Source organism: Varroa destructor, unplaced genomic scaffold (assembly GCF_002443255.2).
Source record: "Varroa destructor unplaced genomic scaffold, Vdes_3.0 BEIS01000002.1, whole genome shotgun sequence".
Classification (NCBI taxonomy): domain Eukaryota; kingdom Metazoa; phylum Arthropoda; class Arachnida; order Mesostigmata; family Varroidae; genus Varroa; species Varroa destructor.
In genome coordinates, this window is record NW_019211455.1 from 48,701,455 (window position 1) to 48,723,738 (window position 22,284).

Genomic DNA, 22,284 nt, shown 5'->3' on the forward strand with positions numbered 1-22,284 from the left:
GTCACCGAGGTGATCGTTATTGCAGTCGTTACCTGTAAGCGTAAAGCAACAGTACATTTTCTCTCCAGGTATACGAAAGGCAAACGAGCCAGGGAATGGAGATCACTACTTTAGAAAGGTGATACTTGCGTACTATTTATCAGCAGCCACAAAGAAACATCACGTACCTTGTATCATGGCCATTCGATAGCCTTTATCGAGATCAAGCAATAGATGTGGCTGGGCACAATAGCACCCGCTGATGTCGACGTTTAGCCACTTAGGTAATAGGTCCATCATCTTTGATAAAATCTTGCGAACTGCTTTGCTCTCTCGTTGAGCCACCCCAATTCCCTTATAGATATACTTTTCGAGATGCAGTCTTCCATCTGAGCGCGTATACTCGCGAAACCATCGTTTGAAATATTTCGTCGCCGACATTGCATCGTCCAACGCGCTCAGCAGGTCATCTCCGTCTTTCATTGGCTTCACATGTTTGTATTGGTTACCAAGAGCTACATCGATTTGCGCCAAAAGCAACTCCACCCGTAGTCGTAGGCATTCGCGTTCATCCCTGTCCAGTTCAAGAATACAAGTCTCGAGTACCGCAATTCGCTTTTCGGTATTTGTCCACGTGTATGTGGTGGGCATTGCGTCTGCGTGTTTTAGTTAGAAAAGAAACTGTCCACAAAACATCCAAATAACTATAAATGAACCGCAATCCCGTGCTTCGTTATCGCTCGGCAAATCTACCCATTTCGTTAGTCGGTTGGGTTGAGTGTTATCGCATAATGTATGTGCTAGTCAAATGCTGGTGTGTGTGTGTATGTGTGTGTGATTTTGCCGGTTTCTCTCCGCCTGACTGATCTGAGATGTAGCGTTAGATGAAACCATGAGGATGCAATTGTGTGCGTATACAACTTCCCTGTATAACGATTTTCAGCTCTAATTTACAGCAAAGCATGATATGAACTTTTGTTTCCATACTAAATGGATAAAATTTCTCATTTTATGGTATGGGTCGCACAAAAAACTAGGATTTAATAACATATATTTACGATAGTTTTTTTCATGAGCAGGTCTGAGATGAGGTAATGGGCGAAACCTCAGAGAGAACTTCGGGCACAGTGTCGCATAGCATTAGCTAAAACGGAGTCTCGGCAAAAAGGAAGACGTTAACAGAGATGCATCTGTCTATCTGAATCTTGTTTATAAGTAAATTCGGGCACCGCTTAAGGAACACACGGGTGACGTGTCATTTTAGTTCTAACTCCACGAAATGATCTATATACAGGCTCCTAGTTCACAGTCTGTTGCCTAGCAGAACATCCAACCAGAGCCTCAATCGATGTTTACCCCTCATTAGAATATTGATATTATATTACATTTTAACATTAGGCCCGTTCAGTGGTTATTCTGCGTTGCCTATATGTGCTGAGAACACGGCGCATTGGAAGTTACCTCGCTGATGAAAGGACCATACAGAGACCGCTGCGGTGCGTATAGGTTCTCTTTAACAATGATTTTGCTTAACAATAAGATCGATGTTGAACAGACTACTTGACATAGGGAAGCTAATATAATAGTTCAAATTAAATTAAAAAAAAAAGTAAGCATATACCTGAATCTGAAATATATAAAATACGAAACACCTTCTTGTCAGTAACTTTTTGCGACTTTTTTTAATTTTTTGTAATTTATCTATTTGGCTGCTATAAAAACTGACTTTTGCCAGTTTTCCACGTCATTTTTTGTACCGATTTTAACATGTGTCAAAATGTATGATAGGATATGTTATAAACTATGCGCTGCTTAGTCAAGGCATTACTCTTCATTTTCACTTGGTTACGTCATAGACGACGTGGTGAATACTATTAGACGAAAAAGATTAGTGTACAATGACGTTACGGGCTAGTCCTTGTGTTGTCATCGATGTACATTTGACTCGACAAAACTCCGCCGTCACACTCCGACCGAATATCGAAGTGTTTTCCCGTTACCTACAAAACATGCATTTTTCGGTTGGTCACCGTTGGTACCCTACCGTGCTTAACAGATAAAACCTGGTTTCTCTCGCTCTAGGCAAGTGCCCCTTCGAAATCGCATTCATCTCAAGAATTAGCTTACTTAACAGCTATGCCATTAGCATACTAAGGATCTGGCGCAGTGTCAAATTGAAGAGTTCTGAATTGGCTAACGCTTTACCACTAAGTACTTCAAGGTCAATCCTTGGAGATGAAAATTTCTATGGAACTACTTTTTAACTTAGTAACCTAAGCCTCCATTCCATGCTGAGTGAGCAACTAGCAAAGCCGTTGCAAGCCTGCAAGAAAAAACGCCGAACTAAGAGCTGCCGATCGATTCTGACCTAGACGGGGCTCATACAAAAAGCAATCTATTCCATGTACTGGTGAAAATTTTATGGTATTGCGTTTTTAATTTCGATGAAATCGGGCGTCTCAGGCCATTGACCGGCGCATCCGGGTTTTTTGATTTGATTTTTCTTTTATTTGTTCGCCACAAATGCACAAAGACACTATAAGCAGTTTGGGCTTGGACATGTGACTACCTACGGTGAACGCTACACACGAGAAGCACATGGTTATTGGTCGGAGTTCATTGTCCACGCACATGTCTACTTTTTGTTTATTTTCCTTTAGAAAATTTCGACACGTCCTTTACTTGATTGCAGTGAAAATGTATCTGTAGCACGGTCGGCTTAGATAAAAAGTAGCGGATGCGCAAACCTGTTTATGTTACAGAACAGAAATTTGTGCGACGTAAAACAGCTACGGAGCGATTTTAACGCGTACTTGAGTCAATAACTTGTGCATAGTTCAGTATATGGTATCGACTAAAATGATCTTCAGAAGGGCTTTTGCACTAAATAGCGCCTTTGAATAAAGACCTTTTTATTCGACGTTTCGACTTGGATCGCAAATGGCAAAGTTTTTCACCGCGGTAAAAAAAATAAAAACGTAAAATATCTCTCCAATATTCGCGCAACCTGTTACAGTATATTGTTCACGATTATAGCAGCTCTGCTTTATTATTCCTTACGACCCTTGCCAAAGCTAGGATTCTAATACTTAGCATAACCGTCACTTAGTCACTTTCCTCATTAGTTTATATATTAATCGAGTTTCTTCCAATTATTTAACCTCGCGAACTGCTCTAGCCTACGTTCGCGTTCGACATAATTTATCGGCATTTATAGGAATGACACAACTTTTGTCAAAAGCAATTTACATAATTCATTGTATATTCTTCCATTCCATCTCCCATTTTCTGCATGTTTTTGTAGATAATAGGTCACACATTATTTCTAAACGGTTTTTTTTTGTTGTGTTTGCAGTTTTCTCGTCTATTTTTTCACGTTTTACGTTCTTGCCGTCAATACTATCGCGTCGCCGTCTCATCGGAAGAATATAGTACAATAAATATCGTCAAAAAAAGACTCGTAGACGGTCGCGTTCGTATGACGCGAAGTAGCAATACGTTCTAGCAATAATCTAATATAATCGATAAAAATCAACCTAGCGATGGTTTTTCTCTATCAGACTGTCCTCTTGTCGTTACATAAGTATACTTGCCTGAATATAGCGTTTCTGTTTTTAACTTGAATTATAAATGTTTTCATTCCTGCCTTATACTTATCATTTGCGACCTCCTATAGGTAGGTAAAAATGTTATTCTTGTCACGACGGTTAAACAAGCGTCTCCATATTTTCAGCTGACACTGCGCCTGTTATGGTCGTGTCTGGCTGGTATGTGTGCTCGAAGTGTTTCTGTGCGAAGCGATCAGTGCTTCAAAGGCGTCAGTACGTTGTTTTTCTTTCTAGAAGCAATTAATACAAAGAAGTTGAACCTCTCCCGCTCGATATGAAACGCGTATATGATAATGTTAATGATTGCTTGAAATATGTTTCTTGCCGTCGATATTCTGTCGTCACTTTCCTCATTAGTTTATATCCTTGCTTTACAGAATTTTACGTTTGTGATTTTTCTGCTAGCATACGAGTTACTCACAGCTCTGTCCATACGTTTCGTACTGCTAGAGCCCCTGAGATTATTTTCGTATTTCGTTATTACTGTTTATGTCGACATGCAAATGTTTCAAATCTATCGCTGTCGTCGTATTCATTATTACACGCATAATTTAACACTTAAAAACAATGTGTGTTTCTGTTATAATCAGAACGTTCCTGGTAATAAAAACACGTAATAAAAAAAAAAACATTTTTTGATTACGTGTTTTTATTCGTGTACACATGCATATACTACATAGTTCCCTTAAGATCTGTCGGTCGACATAAGTGTCTGCTGTTTAGTCTGGGGCGCTATGCAATATGTTATCTTCCACTATCTGCCATTAGATGACACTCTAAATTATGTGAAAGTTATTCGATTAATCTTACGATTGTGGAAAATAGAAGAACAGCGTTGGATTACTGCCTAGCCGAATCCTGCTTTTAATATTGTTCCGGATTCAGTCCGGTGTATTCAGAAAGGCTAAATAAATTATCGACTGACAGCAAACCCGAAAGACAACAATGTAGTTTATAACACCTTCTTTCGCGTACAACATCGCATTTGTGAATATTCACTAAAGACGAAGGCTTCGCTCTTTATTTAATTATTCCCATGTCACATATATATATAAAAAGGTCCAAGTGACAGACTTTACATGAGTATGATAATCCTTGTTTCAATGCTACGTTTGAAGAATTCTCCAATTTTCACAAACCGGAACCTTGTTTCCATAATTTAGATCTACTAATAATGCTTCATACCGCGTGATCGGATGAGTGCTCTCACATGCGTACACGTAATGCGTGAATCGCCTCGCACTGGAACTTTGTTTTCCTTTTGTCGGCTCCGTGCACGACATTACACTTTGTTTCTATATTTGTTCCCAAAGATGATTCACGAACCCGACAGCACAGCAGCTTTTTGTCCATTGAGAGTTAAGAGGAGTTTAGACTAATAACACAATGATAATAAATGTACAACAGAGATAGAACGTCTCACATTTGCGCTCTTTTTTGTCGACTAATGAGAGATTCAAAATAACATACTTGGTGTCAACTTACTCAGCGAAAAAATTCTATTTTTTTGCCATTTCTTAATCCGTTCATGTATAGCTAGATATTCCTCTTAAATGAAAACAAATAGATATATCTTTTACATAAATACGTGCGATATGCCCAAATGTAATCGTTTTCGCTTTTATATTAAATTTATTTCCGTTGTCAATAGGTACTTGACCCTGAGCTCTTCTTGACTCTAAAAAACCTGTGTCGTAAAAACACTTCTTTCACAATATAATTCTATCTTGATTCCTCCACCTGCAGTAACTACATCTTACGTTACGCCCTGTCTATTGTTATCGTTCGCTCCGAGACGTCTTCTACAGTACTTGCTACTTTTCTCTCTTACTTAGCGAAATGAAAGGCCAACGAAACGTAGGTTAGTAAGTCGTTCTGTAACGGTAATCATCCACCTTTCAACTATTCGGCAACACTGTCTCCTTTCCTAACACATTATATCTAATGGTAGACTATTTTATATAGATTTATGTATTTGTATGTAAATATATTTGTATATATGTTTGGAAGTGCCAATCGTAGGAAACCTGCTTGACGATCTACTTATGCCCGTTGGCGTCTTCAGCTACCGCGATAGGCTTTTCCTCCGTGGCTGGCGTCTGAGGTACTGAGGCATCGCCAAACGAGTAGAGACTGCCGCTTCGCGACGAGATGCTTGTTCTGCACAATGAAGCGAAAATTGAAAAATCATAATCAATAGAAAAGTTTCTGTTGTCCAGTAGCGTTCTTAGTACTAAATCTGTTAACTGATTACTGGTTAATTAGCTGATAGCTCCTTGGAATATCTAAGAACTTACTAAAACTCAATCTATGTCAAAGCGGAAGCAATAGTTCGGTTTGGATCAGCTTGTAAATAATATCCTTACAAATCTGTTACTATCGCGTAGGACGTCTTGTCAGCTGGCGTTAGCAATTACTCAAATTAATGAAACGACGTATTAATACAAGCATTGTTCCTTCCTTTATCGTTTATTTAATATTCCCAAACGCCAATTCGGCTCTTCTCACTCGATTTTTCTCCCTGACATCCACCTAAAGATGCTACCGAGGAAACTCTCGGTATTGGAGTTCTTAAATTTGCTAAGTCTCTTCGTAGGCTTTTCCATTTGCGCCACAAACCATTTACCGATCCAAGGTAGTGCTTGAGTAAATCGGCAATTATGATCATGCCTGTGCTGCCCGTGAATGTACTAGGAGAAATAATGCATAGTATGATTGACTCATTAATAATTCATAAACGAACGCAGTGAGAATTGTACAATCCAGTACTATAGATGCTTGACCAATAAAGGCATACGCGCAGTAACGGGACAAACTGAATTTCGCATACTGCTATATATAATATACGCGTTCCAGTGAGTAACGCTTTAGCGACGAAAACCATTGAAAACGTTTCAAACCAGTGAATAAGTACACTGATATAGTAACAATATTACTACCATTATAAGAACTCTAGTATAATAATGCTCAATGACTATTTTACTACTTTTCAAGTTCGACTTCACTGAAGTCCCTCAGATTTCACCACAAAGATTCACAAAAAATGATAATCGACAAAACGCTTTCGTATACGTCCGTTTACTTGTTTTACTTACCTGACATTGGTATACGCCGATCCCATACGCTCCTCAATGGAGCGATACGTTGGTGAATTCTTCATTTCTCCTAGCTTTCGGCCGATGCTGCCAAATAGTTGACTCGTTTTTTCGCCAGCCACTTTAACAACGTCAGACGTCTTTTGGTAACTGAAATGGGTACGGAACACAAATTCGAAATTTTGCAATAGGTCACAGGTTTTCACGCACTGTAAATGCCCGGTGAAAAGTATTCGAATAGGTGGACATATTGCATATGGACATAAGCAGTGGCACAATGTACTGCGAAAAATAAACAGGCCTCGGCAGGCTTGTGGCATAAGGTTAACAAAGAGCAATAGGGTCTATTACTTAGTGCATATTTTTGGCTAAATAATTTATATGCGATAACGATTTAAAGTGTCTCTATATTAGCAATTTGCTTTTTCTTCCTTACAAGCTGCCACTTAAAGCCAGTAGTCGAGCTTTATGGATTTCAGGTTGAATTTCATGTATCCAATTTATTGTTTAACAGAAACTGGCAATATAAAAGCCACAAGTTCAATGAAGTTTATTCCTAAGCTCGGATGTTTAGACTGAATAAGCACAAATTAGCCTGAGAACTTAGGGATTACAAAAATATCTCATCATCTAATTAACAAAGAGAATGACGGGCAGGCTAGGAGCCAAACGTAAATAAACAGTTTTGAAGCAAACTCAGTAATAGCCTGAAGATTTAGAAGCAGATGATAAGAAGGTCGACTATCGGGAACTCTGGATAAATAGAAATATTTTTTGCCACTTGAAAGCAATACTTACGCCTGTGTATCCTGAATATTCTTGAACGACTGCTCAAGGTCGCTTTTGAGCTCGCTAAGAGGGCTGATGCCGAGCTTTCTGCGAAGTTCTTGCGCTTTCTCTTGCTTCGACTGAAGCACTGCGCGAAGAGTCTCCATCTCTCTATCGAGCTCTGCCAACTGCGCACGAAGCTCTTCCTGTTCCGCATCGCTCAGAACCCCAGCTCCAGCGCTCACAGGCTCAGTCGCCGCTGCAAATGAAAACAACTTAATGAATTATATACAATCAATCACAACGTGGTGCTATACACTCCAGTGACATCACATTAGGCCGCATACCGTAAATGAGTACACACCATTTATTTTTATTGTCATTCTTAACTTTGTTATGATTTCAATATACAATTGAAATTTCTGTACTGAAATAATGTAGTTTTTTTGTAGAGAGGTGTAACTGACCGTCTATCTGTGTGTGCGCTACTAAAAGCAAATTGCTTAATGTGCTTATTACGCTGCTACTGAATAACGCTTTCTATCTTATAAGCAACACTGGCAGGTCCAAGAAGCTTACTTATTAGTATCATAATATTTAGAGATCCTAAAATATTTAATTATAGACCTGCCCCACAGGAGTAATAGTGCGATTATAGATCGCCGTATGGTGCAGCGGAAACTAAAGGACCCATTGACAACCATTGATCGAATAGTATTGCAGTGTCTCTAACTATTTCCTACTCAGAGGCCGACTCAAATCAGGTAGCATTAATTTTTAACCGGCAGCGTTGTATAGATATTTTTCTGTGATTGTACAAATTGTATATCACACGACATAAACAGTCTTCTACTGTTTTCAATTATTTTTTTCCTTAACTTGATGTTTGTTAACTTGATCTGTGAACGGTATTAGGAAAGCTAGCATCTTCTAATGATAAGAAGCTCATAAAAGTTGAGAACACGTTGAACAACACCGATTTTACAAATGTGTATAGGAAGCACAATACAAAATACTCAAGCGACCAGCATTTCAAGTTCTTTCAGCTACCTGCCCGAAAAAATATAAAACTTATAAAAAATATTATTTTCTTAATAATCAGCTTTATAACCTATATAATACACATTACATTAATTAGAAATCTCAAAGAATCTTTCAACTCACTCATCATGGTGTATAATAGAACTTCGTATGGCTCGTTGGTCACACAAAGCAGACAAAAGACTACTCCTTGCTTAACACACAAACACTAATGTACCGGGCTTCAATTAACACAAAACTATAAACGACGGGTATTCAGATGCAACGATAGTTATTCCAAATCTCGTATCTAGCTTTTGAAACATTATGCAGTGAACATCGTATGTATACGATGACCCCCCAATAATGTACTTGATCTGCTCAGCCACAGCCTCTAGCACTCTGCAATATGTGCAGACGTCACCAAATGCCACCACAAGCAGCCCGTTGGCCGATAGCCGCAGCCACGCGTACACTGTACTACTGCACACTTCTTTCCTTCCTAATAGCACTCTTGGTTTTTCCTCCGTTTAGAATATAAATGCGATGTCGACTCGTAGAACTAACCAGACGCACAACAATTACAGCTTAATCAAGGTCTATCAAATGGCAGGCACAGAGTATAGTCTGTTTTTTAATGACAGATACGCTCACTCATAAACAAGTAGAGCGGATGACAACTGCCGCAGCTGACTTAGGGCAAGTATCACACGGCCTGTTTTATCCGCTGATTCTTCCGCCATTGTGCCCATGAGACAATACTGAAACGGAATTCAAAACGTTTAATAGGCCGATACATATGTAGCACTATTGGCCACAATGACGAAGTTTGACTAAGACGAGTGAGATAGAACTGCTCGAGACCAAACAACCTATTATTCTATTTTAAAGTTTATATGTACTTGATAATATATACAAAGAATAAGCAAAGTAAAGTCGCTGCACGAATTGTAACATGCTTACTAAGATCGATTATAACACCTCATGGAAGAAATGAAATCATTTACAGGAACTCACGGAACTATTAACTCCATCCTCCAACGGGAGACTACAAACCACATTCTCTGTTCAGCTCTCGTTTATGTATCTTCTTTTCTTCTTCAAGAAGCATTAGACGTCCCTCTGCTTCCCCTGACAGAACTATAAGCACAACTTTTTTGAACACTACTTTGCCAACGGTACAAGCTGCCGTATAATTTATATCCGCCTAAATTTTAAGCCGCGAATCGCTACTTCCTTCCCTAAACAATACAAGAACCGTTCAGCCAAACAACTCGGACATGTTATTTCCACTTGTTGGAAACATCGTGGAAAAAAAGCGCGGCGCAGCTGTAGTGTCATACGACCCATTTTTCTTGGGTTGGGTAATCCTCAATAAACGTATACATAATAATACTGCCCACGTAAACTCCATCACTAACCCATTATGTACTTTTATGATATACACAAAATCTTATAATCCATCGAAAAACGAATTATTTTTAAAGCACTACTTTCGGACAGAAAAAAACTCATTAACTGTCGAAAGAGAAGAATTGCACAAGATACCGAAGAGCCTCTCCGAGCACCTTAATGTATACGTACGTTGAATTTTGAGTTTATTGGTTGCGGCAACCTATTAAGCGGTGCTCAGAAAGAAAGTGAACTCCAAGTTCGTTATGCCTGTGCAATAGACTATCACTATGTGACACGAATAACACGTTCAGCTAATCACAAAATTGATTAATCTTGCTTTGAGTTAAAGCAAAGCCGATTTTCTCCGGTGCACGCATTATGATGAGACTATCACAAAATAGAGGCCAACATATAAGGCATTGATTTTTATAATTAGGAAGTGAAGGCAGAAAATTGGCTAGCAGACTGTGTTCGGCCACGCTAGATAAGAAAGAGGTCATCTCCCTATAGGGAAAGTAGGTTTTGTATGTTTATATTTGCCAAAACTCTCAAAGTTTCGATTATTCTTTTGATGTGTACAGGTATTAATCAAGTTATGTCCTACAATTCAGTGAACTTCAAGTACTTATAGCTTTGTAGGCTTTACGGGCTTTTCATCCATACGAGGCACTCAGTCCTACTCGCTGCCCGTCAATTAGAGATACTTCAGTATTTTTTAACGACCGCCCCATATTTTGGGACATTGTCAACGCACATTGTCAAAGATCTACCGTAAATTCAAAATTTTAGGCAAAATGGCTTTCTTTCTAAGGAGCTAAGCGCCGGTGTTCTGGCGAATTAAAGCGAGACTTCAATCCATTCATAGACCCATTTCAAATAAAGAGGTTTGGCTACCAATGCAGTACTCAAATTTTTGCACCAAGTATTATTAAAATAAGTGTACCGACTTCACCCTCGAAGTGTCATAACTTGATATTAGAGTTTTTTTTTTTAATCTGTCTTTTAAGTCTGACCCTTAAATCTATCTGGTGCCCTTAACTTTTAAGTCTAAGTAATCTAAGAAAGCAAGCTATTTGAAGGGTTAGGCCTTGTCCCGATGCGTCAGGTCAGGGTCGCCTATGCGTGCATTGGATACGCTGTCAAAGGGACCCCAATAGCTATATGCATAAGGTAGTATTAACTGACTCTAGCGGACTTTTGCCGTACTCTCATGATCTCCGAAAGCAAAATACTAAAACGTGGGCACCGCTGTACAAGGATTGTTATAGAGTTCTTTATTGATTGCAGTTTTTCGGTTAATTATTATCAATTATATTTACCTTCAGGCAGAAAAGACAGCGTTTACATTGGCGTTGCGATTTATCACGCGGCAAACGTCAAAACTAGCTAATTTCCACTAGTTCTATTGTAGTGAGCATTTTGTTTTCAGCCAGCGAAACCAGTTGACTACTTTCAGGAATTATTAAGGCAATAATTACTCGTCAACTTGGACCACATTTGGGATTAACACCATTGATAGCCTTTATTTCTCTCCAAGCATAGGCTAATTTTAGCACAATCTGTAATGGATTCGGAAGGCGACGTACTATAGCACGATTTTCTATTGTCGAACGTGCTGCAGCGGGGCTGTACTGCATAGGCGCAATGAGCCTACATAATAGTCAAATCCAATAGGGCCCTTAAATACTATCATGGATTTTCGCAATGACACCGAAGCAGTTTTCACTCATTGTGATTAAATTTCGAAGCTAGGCGTTCGTGCTTCACGACTAATGCCGAACGATTTTCAATTAATAATAAGCATAAAATTATGTACTGTGTTAATTCAAACACGGTTCAGTGAGCCAAATACAAGTAAGCAAATAGAAAACCAAGGCTACAATCATAGAAATTTTCAGTCCGACAGTATCTTCGTTACCGACCTTGCACCTATTATTACAATTTACGTATTTGGGTCATTTCCAGTTTCCAGCGATAAATGTATATACCGAAGAACTAATTTATGTAAAATCCCACCGGCCGCCGCACAGCGCCGAAGCTTTTCCAGGCCATTTAATACTAGAATTGTTAAATTAGTCGTAACGTTGTTCTGGTGATCGCTGCCGAAAATTCTATTCCTAAGCTAATTAGACGTCCAAATTGTTGTTGACATCAAACTGTTAAACGATGAAATTCGCAAGAACAACAAATCGCCTACACGCATATGGCTCTCAGCCATCGACTATTCATCTGCTATCGTCCCATAACTTTTTAATTATTTAAATTTGTTCGTCTCAGTAGAACGAAAACGATCAAATTCCTCAACGCATTACTAGTCCCCTTAACTGTAGCAAGTACACTACTGCATAGTAGTTTCATATTGAAAGATGGAAGCCGGTTCCATATGGGAATACGCATACAATAAAACTACAAACGGCCGCATTCAGTAACTCGGCGCTCGGCCAAATCATGTTTCTTGATTTGCAATTTTGTGCCGCCTAACGACGCACGGCAGTCCCGATATGATTCTTTCGAAATAGTTCCGTATGTCCGGCTTCGCACAGAGCGATACCGGGCTACTGCCTATCTTCGACACTAGGCCGCGTAGTTACGCTAAGGTGGTTCTGTAGAACTATTAGTTCGGGCGAATAAGATGTCTTCTGCATCATATGATGAAGTCAGCTAAATATCAAGAAAGCGGTATTTGCATATAAAAATACCGTCACGCAGTACTTCCGAGAAAATACGTTTTTTTTTTTTTGTATTTACTTATTTAACCTATAACTCTTACACTATCTTTGATTCTGGTTCGCATAGCTGGGTTTCTGAACGTTAACTTTCAACCGTGAATGGAACCGATATGTCCAGCTTGTTCTATACGAGATAATTAGAAAAACAAGATCAACCTGTTCACTACACTGGGTTTAAAAAACTACACGTTCAAATAAGTTCTTACGTCAAAATAGAATTAGCATCTGTCTCTATTGGGTTGGGGTCTGTTGTGGATTATATCAACTTCCTATGACAGATCAACATTATCTACCATATGGACACATGGGATCTTCAATACGCTATAAATGCAGAGGTTTTGGATTGCGCAGATGATTCGACATATTCTTTCTTTTCGAGCTAACATGATCAAGTTTATGAAGTATAATCGTTGCACATACTAAATTCGATCCGCGTCATCGAATCACAGTGGCACCGGAATTAAATGCAATCAAATGCTTATATTACTCGATCGCCCCCCATAAAACCATCTCAACAGCTATAAACGACAACAGAAAGTTAAATAACAATAGTAATTGGCGATTGTCAACTAAATATATGCCAGTCACCAATATAACCAGCACCGTTAAATTATGAAAAATGAACGTAGTTTAGGATCGAAGCTTTTTGCTCAGATCTTTTTTCTATTCGAAGAAGCAGAAGGATAGCCGGAAGTGTCAAGACACGCCCCCTTTTTATAGACCTATTCAAATACGCAAATAGTCTATGACACTGGCCGACCTGGCGTTTCATCCAGGTTATTTTATTTAAACCAGATCCACCTTAGTCCGAATCTGACACCCGCCCCTGGCTAAGTAGGTCCAGATAAACAATTTACTCAACTCTGCTGCACATCTGTCCTACACTCCATATCATAATAGGACTAACTATGACAGTTTATTCGTACAGCTTATGTATCATTATACACGACCTACATATAGCGCTTACACACGTACTTCGTACGTAGTTTTGTCTAGCAAACAGGTATATAACTTCTCATAACTGATATTTGAAATCTTTTTATTTGGTAAGCCCAAAAAGATTCCCGTTAAGTCGTCAGATTAAATTTGTATGGCTCTTTAAGATACACCCTGAAAGGATCTCCGCGTAAGATTAATCTAATTGGCCAAATACTTTTTAATCTACATAGAGAAGTTCGCCTTTTGCTAATATAGTACAATTCTAGTTTTGTTGATCGTTAGCTGACAGTAGTCAATTCTTTCTGATATTTCGTATTTGAAAACCATGCGCGTTTATGCACATTCAGCTTGCTACCCAGTGTCATCCACGGTGACACGTTATCAGTGTGAAAACTGGGTTGCGTGAACAAGTACACTCAACGTTTGTTCCATGAGAAATTATGCTTAAACTATATTTCGAGAGAAGCTAGTAGGTTATAGCCTGAACGCTGGCCAATAATCGACGTTACGTCTATTGTTTAAGTGGTTTTGCACTTCTATATAGGGGCGGTGCAAGGTTTGTGAGTGGCACTCTAGTTGCAACTAGAACTCCTGAATAATAATAATAATAATAATAGCGCTACTACTGTTGACATCATAGTTAACGCAAGCGCGCCGGCGGTGACCGCTAGCGGCAGTCAGTTACTCATATGCAGCTACCCATAGTTGGTGAATAGGCCCGACCCTTCGATTCTGATCCGTATGCTAATGCAAATGCTCATGCTCATACAAAGCTATTGATCTAACCAAAAACCACCAACCATTGGGACGCTAACAATAATTTGGTCCGTGTTCATAACCACATTTTTTAGTCTGTCGTGATAGTCGCGCCACGTAGCCCGCTTCCCCTCTTTACCACACTTTAACAAAATCGAGAGACAGAAATATGAGACCAGATAAAAACGCCTATTGGAAGCTCATTTTGGTGACAGTTGTTAAAAAAATCTGCATAATGAAAATTGCGGTTCGCCAATCATATACAACCGATTTGAATAATACCCAATACACATTTCTAGTTGACTGTCAAACGCTCCCATATAGAATCCTCTACCGAATATTTCAAGTTTTTGCAACAGGCCTACAATAATAACTTTTGCTTCCCGGCTCTCACAATATGCGGATCAGCCACGCAGTCGCCAGGATAATACCGCCACAGTTAGACCTATCCGTCCATCTGTGCGAACAATACGACCCACAGTTTCAGTGAACCTCCACCATTGCCGTCTGAATTGCGACGTCACTTAAGCATACAGATTCTCACAGCAAAGGCGACTTTACTAATTGAGAGAACTTACCACCCACGTCGTTCTTACTTACTTGGCGAGCTCATCTCAGCGACCTTGTTCTCGTTCGGTCCCGACATAATGATTCGCTTATGATGTCAGGTGGCAAACGCTATGGTTTTCTACTGCAACTGCTGCAATAACTTCTCTGTTAACTAAGACAGCCAGCTAGCGCTACTTGTGCTGACACTGTCGTGTAGCTGCTGTCGAAATTGCAACAGTAACTCTCGTCTCTGCTCTTCTTTTAGCATATTACAAAGCAGACGACAAAAACAACAACACAAATTACAGCCGCGGCCGCCTTACCGCACTTACCCATACGATTCTTTCACAAAAAGAGTGCACGCACTGATGGCCAGTAACACCGCCAACGACAAGTCCCTAAACCATTCGTCCCCGACTTTTACTCTCCGTGTTTCGCAAGCGGGGCTCGTTCTTCTGTGCACAGAAGCCGCATCACCGGCTTCCTGTTGGCGACACCATTCGTTAGACAATGTGAAGGATATCCAACGTCGTCTGCTACGGTCAACTAGATCCAATGTCTGCGCTGGGGAGTATGCGAGTATGACCATCGCGGGTGGCGGATTGTTGTTAGAAAGTCGCTCAAAGAAAAGGAGCGAGCGAATGTGAGGGAGAGAGAGAGAGGAATTTGAAGGCAAATAGGCAAATGCGCTTAGCCTGAGCCACGTTCTGTGGTTGTAGGTGGGTGAAGCTTATCCCGTAGCAGACTCGAAAAGATATCCCGGATATGTAAACATGAGAGAACGTCCGTAGGTAGTAGTCAAGGTGGGGTTCAACTATTGTGTGTTTGTGCTATAGCGATTGTGCAGAGGCACAGTGCCTGCTACGGGCTCCTGTACGGGACCACTGAATCGCGTTAAAGAGTCTTTTGCCATGCTGTATCCGGTTGGTGATCAATGTCACGCCAGAGATAACTAGTCCTAATTGAACAGGATTTCCTTTTTGGTGAATATGTGACAGAAATTGCCCAACTAAGTGGTCCACTCAGAGCGATCTTAGCTATTGGGGTTCTCCCATTGTCCACCGTTCATTTTCGTGTGCGTTGCGCCGCGTTTTGTGAGGCGTGCTTAAAGCTGAACTAGAGAATTTCGCCGAGAGTCGCAAAATTCTCGTGTTGTTGGATAGTAATAGTCGCAGTCAGCAAAACGGGAGTGAGATAGGGTGAAAGTAGTGCAGTGTACCAGCTCTGATCGAGTGTACTCGTTGAATTTCGTTGTGGGTGCAATCGAATTTAATTGCCATGAACGGGGCGGCGTGACACGAGCCAAGTGCCGCACGAGCCGCTGCCGCCGCTGCTGCTGCCGCACGAGCTATTGCAGACGTCGGTTCGGCAGCTGCAGCAGCTGTTGCTGGCGCGGTAGAGAGGCCGCGGGAGCTCTGCATTCGAAAGTCCGTGAACGTTGTGGATCAACAGCCGTGGACTATCGAGTGCAGTAAGCCCTGTACGTCGTCTGTCAGTGGCGCTGTAGGAATAATGTGCCAGAAGAACTGCCGCGGTGAGTGCGACTGCGAGCCAACTGGACAGTCGATGGGTGGAGGTCAACGCAGCTCGAAGAGTGACGTCCGAATCCTGCTCGTGGGCGATCCGGGCGTTGGCAAGACATCACTGATTCTCAGCCTTGTCAGCGAGGAGTTCCCTGAGGATGTTCCTCCGCGCGCAGAAGAGATTACCATACCCGCTGATGTTACCCCGGAGAAGGTACCCACCCATATCGTTGACTATAGCGTCCAGGAGCAGACGGATGAAGAGCTTAACGATGAGATTCTCAAGTCGAACGTCATCTGCGTCGTGTATTCGGTCGTGGACGATTCCACTATCGAACGCATCACCGAGTACTGGTTGCCGCTGATTCGCCATGTACTTGGTGAGGAGCACAGGACACCTGTCGTTCTTGTCGGCAACAAGGACGACCTGGTTGAGTATTCTTCCTTGGAACTTACGCTGCCGATAATGAATCAGAACCAAGAGGTAGAAACCTGCGTAGAATGTAGTGCCAAGACGCTGAAGAATATTTCCGAATTGTTCTACTATGCACAAAAGGCCGTTCTCCATCCAACCGGCCCGCTATACATACCTCATGAACGAGAATTAACCGAAAAATGTCGACAAGCCCTAACACGAGTGTTCAGAATCTGTGACTTCAATAATGACGGCGCGCTCAATGACCACGAACTGGACCAGTTCCAAAGACGATGCTTCAATACCCCACTTGAACCGCAGGCGATGCAGGATCTTAAGTTGCTTGTGTCCCGCCAACTACCTGAGGGCGTCAAGGAAAAAGACGGCGACCCCAAGTATGGCGGACTTACATTAGCAGGGTTCCTGTTTCTCCACAAATTGTTTATTCAGCGCGGGCGCCATGAGACAACATGGACAATCTTACGCAAGTTTGGCTACGACGACTCGCTCTATCTAAGCCGGGATTACCTTTTCCCGAAGATTCGGGTGCCAGCCGGCAGTACGACGGAACTGACCCCAGAGGGATGCAATTTTTTGAGGACACTATTTGATAAATACGACACAGACCTGGATGGCGCTCTATGTCCGAACGAACTGGAACAGCTGTTTCAGGTCTGTCCGGTTATTCCGTGGGGTCCTGATATGATTTACACTGTAGCTACCAATGAGCGTCGCTATATTACCAAAGCTGGCTATATGGCCATGTGGACCCTAACTACAGCGCTCGACGTTACTAAGACCATGGAGTATCTTGCCTATCTGGGATTCATGACAGTTACCGGCGAAGAGAGTCAACTAGCAGGCGTTCAAGTCACCCGGGATAAACAGTTAGACCTACAGCTAAAGCAGACGATGCGAATCGTGTTTCATTGTCACGTTATTGGGCCACAGGGCGCCGGCAAGACTTCATTTCTTCAAGGATTTCTCGGCCGAAACGCTAGCCAGACGGAAGCCATACCTCGAGCCCACCTGCCACGGTACACCGTCTCTTCCGTGCCGGTCTACTCTCAGGAAAAATATCTTGTGCTACACGAAATTGACATCTTTGGCATGCAAGATCACCTTACACCACCGGAACTTCATTGTGACGTTGTCTGTCTTTTATACGATGCGTCCAATCCGAAAAGTTTTGAATACGTTGCCTGTATCTATCGCAAGTACTTTGAGAAAAGCCGAGTTCCTGTGCTTGTCGTAGCTTCCAAGTGTGATCGGAGCCAGGTGACGCAGGAGTTCGCGCAGCAGCCTGAGGAGTTTTGCTCGCTGCATAAGCTTCCCCCACCACAGATGTTCACTACAACCCCCGGTGCGGCTGGTGAGTCCGCGAAAGTGTCACGGGATATTTACGTCCGTTTGGCGACAATGGCGGCATACCCCAATCTCAAGAGACTGGTCCATGTGCTACAAAGCCGCCCCAGTTGGATTGGGGAGTACACGAACCAGATGTTGGAACTGCCGCCGGAGGTGACAGCGTGGATGAAAGTCGGCCTGGGGGCTGCTGCGGTCACCGTTATGGGACTCTTGCTCATGAGAACACTGAAGAACGCCAACACTGCGAACTGATCGATGATGGACGGATGTACACATATAGAGAAGCGTTGCATGTATTGACGCAAAACAGTTCACGCACCGCCGCACGCCCATTATGCAACCGATGCTGACGATAAACATTGTTCAACATTACCAGTATCACAAAAAAAAAATCGCTACCCGTGGAGGTCAGGGCAAACCGATTCATCGCTGTTGATCTCTCCTGCACCGTCGTCCTACGCAAAATACACCAAACTGCGCCGTTTAAGCTGTCGATCACCACCGATGATAACATGGACATTACATTACAGGCACACACACATACACACGTTGATACTTGGTCGATTGTTGAAAAACTGATCACCGATCACGATAGCTTGTCCATACAGCCAGCCAACCAAGTCGGTATTTGACACCATTAACAATAATAACCGAACCGTCTACCAAAAAGCGAAAATTTTCTGTAAAAAAGCCGTCGCGTGTAGTTTAAGAACTCTCACAGAGATTATACGAACTCATGTGACTTTCCAGGCGTTATCTTAGTTTAGTGCTCGCGGGATACTGCCGAAAATGCTAACACGTGAGTTCTGAAGGGGGGGTCTAGGGACAAGTGGATTTTATTTGTACAGTTGTTGGTAGACGACCTTACCGCTTGCTTTTTCTTCTATTTAATTTACGGAGTCTGCCGTTGACAGGGAATTGTTTCAAGATATGCAAGCAAAAAGAAGCAAAAGACAATAGAGTTGGTGTAGTGACCTGTAGCTGCAGATCCGTAGCTTCTTACCTAACTGATTCTGTAGGAATGTAGCGCACAAGCAGCAACAGCGACAGGTTCCGTATCTTTTTTTGAGTGTTTTAATAACAACAGAAACCGCATGTTTTCTGAAAATGTTAATTCATCACCTGGCTTTTTCTCTTGCAATTATTACCGCTATTATTATTACTGTTTCTCTTAAATCTACTGATGATGGTGGCAACAAACTGCTTGCATAGTCCCGTGAGTCGTCAGCCCGGGTCTTTCACAACTACGTGGTGTAAATCGGATTTGTATTCAACTACAGGGCGGAGAGTGATGTGAAAAGGTTGTCTGTTTTAGTAGTGAGAATTGAATGCTTGCAGGCCGGTGAGTTTACATTAGAACCCTGCATTCTCTGCGTATCCCCGTAGTAGTCCTTTCTGAGTCATATTTGAATTCTACAAACGTGCAGGGATCCTGCACAGATGTTCAGTTTTAGACGATTATACAAAAAAAAAATCAAGGTGAGTAACAGAGAGTAAAAATAGCGGTTCCGAATGTCGTAAACTGCCGAATCCTGTAATACTTCAGCTTAGTTGATTTTTTTTCCAATTTAACCGCGTCTGTTATTGTATAGTTTTTTTTTTCTTGAAACTATACTTGTCTTAGTTAATTATTGAGTAGAGTGTCAAGCAGTTTAATAGCTAGAGTCAGCGACGGTAGTAGTACAATGGAAACGAAGTCGACGCGCCACTGTAATTAGTAAAGTTTTCTCTTGATTATTGTATGTTTTTTTTAGAAACACAGTTTTTGTTGCTAGCATTCTAAAGAAGATATGGGATGTGCAAGACAGGTACTATCTAAGCGTAAAGGACTGATACAGGCTAATCATTTTCTATGCAATTTCTATGATGAGTAACAAAGAAGATAGAGCTTATTGTAACAGTTCGACTGTTCTGGTTTTAGCCTGTCGCAAGATGAGCGCACCCAGAGATCTAGCCTGGTGCTTTGCCGAGCTATAACATAGCTAATCCAATGGAAGAAAATTCTATCTCTTGGTTTGGTCAACGTAGGTACTTATATGACTGGGAAGGAACGACCTTTTCTTTGCAAATAAAATCTTTTTCGAAAACACTACACCGTTAATGAATAACTTTGATATTCAAAAAGTGGTGCCCAGTCTTTCTGTGTCGCAAGTCAGAGCAGAGCGCAGAGATAACCGATGCTCTGTGTAACGGCGATTTTTGTATCGCATCCAGGGAAAATCGTCAGGATCCGAAAGAAGCGGAAAACAACAGGACGTACGATTGGAAAACAGTACATAAACGAGACTATGTACAGTAGAAATACACAACACTTAGGCGTATCAGATAACTTGGCACGATGTCACTAACGAAAACACGCACGCCCACACGGGTGAACGGGACAGAAGTTTAAAAAAAAAAAATCATACGAATAGTTCGCAGTACTGAAAAGTGGTTACGAGCGGTTGCACCATGAATGATGGAGCGGATTTAAACTGCAGGTGTAGTTATTACCATTATATTTGATACGTGGGGTCAGCCGTCAACAACGATGCCATCAATGGGTTTAGAAGGTGTGTTTAGGAGATTCATAGGAAGAGACAAAGATCGGTGATGCAGGAGACAAATAGGCATTGCGAATGATGACAATTATAATCGTCGAACAGCTACAGAATAGTCAAACGATGGAAGTCTAGCAAAGAACCTCTGTCCTATATAGCGAGCAAGCTTGGAAGAAACAAGGGAATGCTGGAGCGAAATAAAAATAAATTGATTAGCTGGCGAAACAAAAAAAAAAAACACTTAGTCGATGTAACTTCAATGGGCTGTAGCGATATAGGAAAAAAAAATGGGATCCGCGTAGCAAATGCTGGCCCTTATTGCACTGTTGTACATAATGCGGATAAGGATTATAGTGATTAAATAAAACGTATGGGGTGATCGGAAATATACTACAATGTGTGTTTATTATATAGATACTTGCGGAATATTGACGTACACACGAACAACGAATACTGAATGAGACCTCTGGAAATCAAAAGGACAACACAAAGTCTATTGCACGGCTTTCCATTTCAACATTGAAGATTATGTCATGCAACAAATATGCGGGGCTAAAAACTGCCTTACTCTGGCAAAAGAAGTAAACAAGTCTACAGCAGAAAGATCTAAAGCAAGAAAATAGCATTTATGTAGCCATTGTCGTCGTTTACATCTGCTGCCTATCTAGCCACGGATCTTTATACTCAGAAGTTTACAAGCTAATCAACAACTTGTAGAGAGAACTAAATCTTTTTATCACTAAAACAAAACATTCACTACCGTTCAGATTCAATATGATTATGTGTCAACTAAATCCAATCGCAAAACTATGGGCTCTACATCACCTCGAACATACTGAACGAATGTGCTCTACTGCGCCGATATGCGCATACAGTGGTTCACCATGTGTGATAATAATATTCTCATTATGATGATTATTATTGAGGAGGTACAGTTGTCACGTGCCCCGTCTCCCCAAGAAGCCCTATTAAGATGGGTGTGAGGTGCTAAAGGCGGACGACGAGTAGTCACATACATGTAACACCGTCGTTCGGCGAAGTTCGATAGTTACCAGTTCAAAAAGGACAAACAATGACATAAATGCAGTATGACAAGCTTATTTTGTACATTAAAAGCGTAACGGCCGTTACAAGTTCCTTTTCTGATTCACGATGTCAACGTTTTTGGCTTCCTTTGGATTTCTCTATCGATAAGAGTTAAACATGGTTGAACGTCAAGTTCGAACCTTAGCGCAATAGGAAAAATGGAACATTACATACCGTTACCAGTTTCCTAGAAAAAATCGACATTCTAACATGTCATCGTCATTATTCTTGTATATTACCGTTCTCCCGTCGACTGTACTATCAATAACCGTCTTTGTGCTGCTCAGTTTTTATGATGCTATGGACAGGTAAAAAACAACAAGGAAAAATAAGCACTGAAGTTCGGTTGTATTCTCGATCATCATCTGCCACTTCAATTCAAGTCGAAGCCATCATATTTTCCACAAATAATGCTTTTATTGATTCTAGAGCGGCACGTGTACAAGCAGAAAAAAATATGACGACAGGACACGCCTGCCGAAACAGCAGGCACCGGCCGCACAGGCTAAAATGC

General features: G+C 41.3%; 3 protein-coding genes and 1 long non-coding RNA gene across 9 annotated transcripts in view; 2 read left to right on the top strand and 2 right to left on the bottom strand.

The window, feature by feature from the left end:
* Positions 1-630, bottom strand: part of LOC111243757 (uncharacterized) — a 29,879-nt gene extending 29,249 nt beyond the window's left edge. For all 3 annotated transcript variants that reach the window (XR_015322155.1, XM_022789794.2, XM_086981443.1), the window contains exon 1: positions 168-630. Coding sequence is in view for 2 of the 3 variants with exons in the window: in XM_022789794.2 (XP_022645529.2) it covers positions 168-630 (463 nt within the window). In the remaining variant the exon portion in view is untranslated. The remainder of the gene's footprint in view (positions 1-167) is intronic.
* Positions 347-3,603, top strand: LOC111245856 (uncharacterized). 2 transcript variants are annotated; one of them, XR_015322156.1, is made up of 3 exons: positions 347-473; positions 1,059-1,475; positions 3,335-3,603. It is a non-coding gene; the product is annotated as an uncharacterized LOC111245856 (long non-coding RNA). The 2 variants fall into 2 exon arrangements; XR_002671505.2 differs by lacking the exon at positions 347-473 and adding an exon at positions 748-887.
* Positions 3,604-5,157: 1,554 nt separating this feature from the next.
* On the bottom strand, positions 5,158-15,193 carry LOC111245853 (tumor protein D52). 3 transcript variants are annotated; one of them, XM_022794738.2, is made up of 5 exons: positions 14,890-15,113; positions 8,615-9,231; positions 7,481-7,709; positions 6,683-6,832; positions 5,158-5,747 (listed from the first exon to the last, which is right to left on the bottom strand). In XM_022794738.2, the coding sequence occupies exons 2-5, from the start codon at positions 8,619-8,621 to the stop codon at positions 5,627-5,629; spliced, it is 507 nt and encodes a 168-aa protein (XP_022650473.1). In that variant the 5' UTR covers positions 8,622-9,231; positions 14,890-15,113; the 3' UTR covers positions 5,158-5,626. The 3 variants fall into 3 exon arrangements, with proteins under 3 accessions (XP_022650473.1, XP_086837591.1, XP_022650472.1); XM_086981465.1 differs by lacking the exons at positions 8,615-9,231; positions 14,890-15,113 and adding an exon at positions 15,171-15,193; XM_022794737.2 differs by lacking the exon at positions 8,615-9,231 and having other exon boundaries at positions 14,890-15,112.
* Positions 15,194-15,523: 330 nt separating this feature from the next.
* On the top strand, positions 15,524-21,074 carry Miro (mitochondrial Rho GTPase). Its single transcript, XM_022794736.2, has one exon. It carries the CDS (start codon positions 16,351-16,353, stop codon positions 18,394-18,396), a length of 2,046 nt encoding a protein of 681 aa, XP_022650471.1. The 5' UTR covers positions 15,524-16,350; the 3' UTR covers positions 18,397-21,074.
* The last annotated feature ends 1,210 nt before the right edge of the window (positions 21,075-22,284 follow it).

What these genes read in the sequence shown, in the direction of transcription:
- LOC111245853 (XM_022794737.2), bottom strand. Translation starts at nt 14,935, where the DNA reads ATGTCGGGACCGAACGAGAACAAGGTCGCTGAGATGAGCTCGCCAA. An exon ending in CGCTGAGATGAGCTCGCCAA is followed by an intron (nt 7,710 to 14,889) that starts GTAAGTAAGAAC and finishes TTTCATTTGCAG; the next exon opens with CGGCGACTGAGCCTGTGAGC. An exon ending in AATATTCAGGATACACAGGC is followed by an intron (nt 6,833 to 7,480) that starts GTAAGTATTGCT and finishes TACCCATTTCAG; the next exon opens with TTACCAAAAGACGTCTGACG.
- Miro (XM_022794736.2), top strand. Translation starts at nt 16,351, where the DNA reads ATGTGCCAGAAGAACTGCCGCGGTGAGTGCGACTGCGAGCCAACTGGA.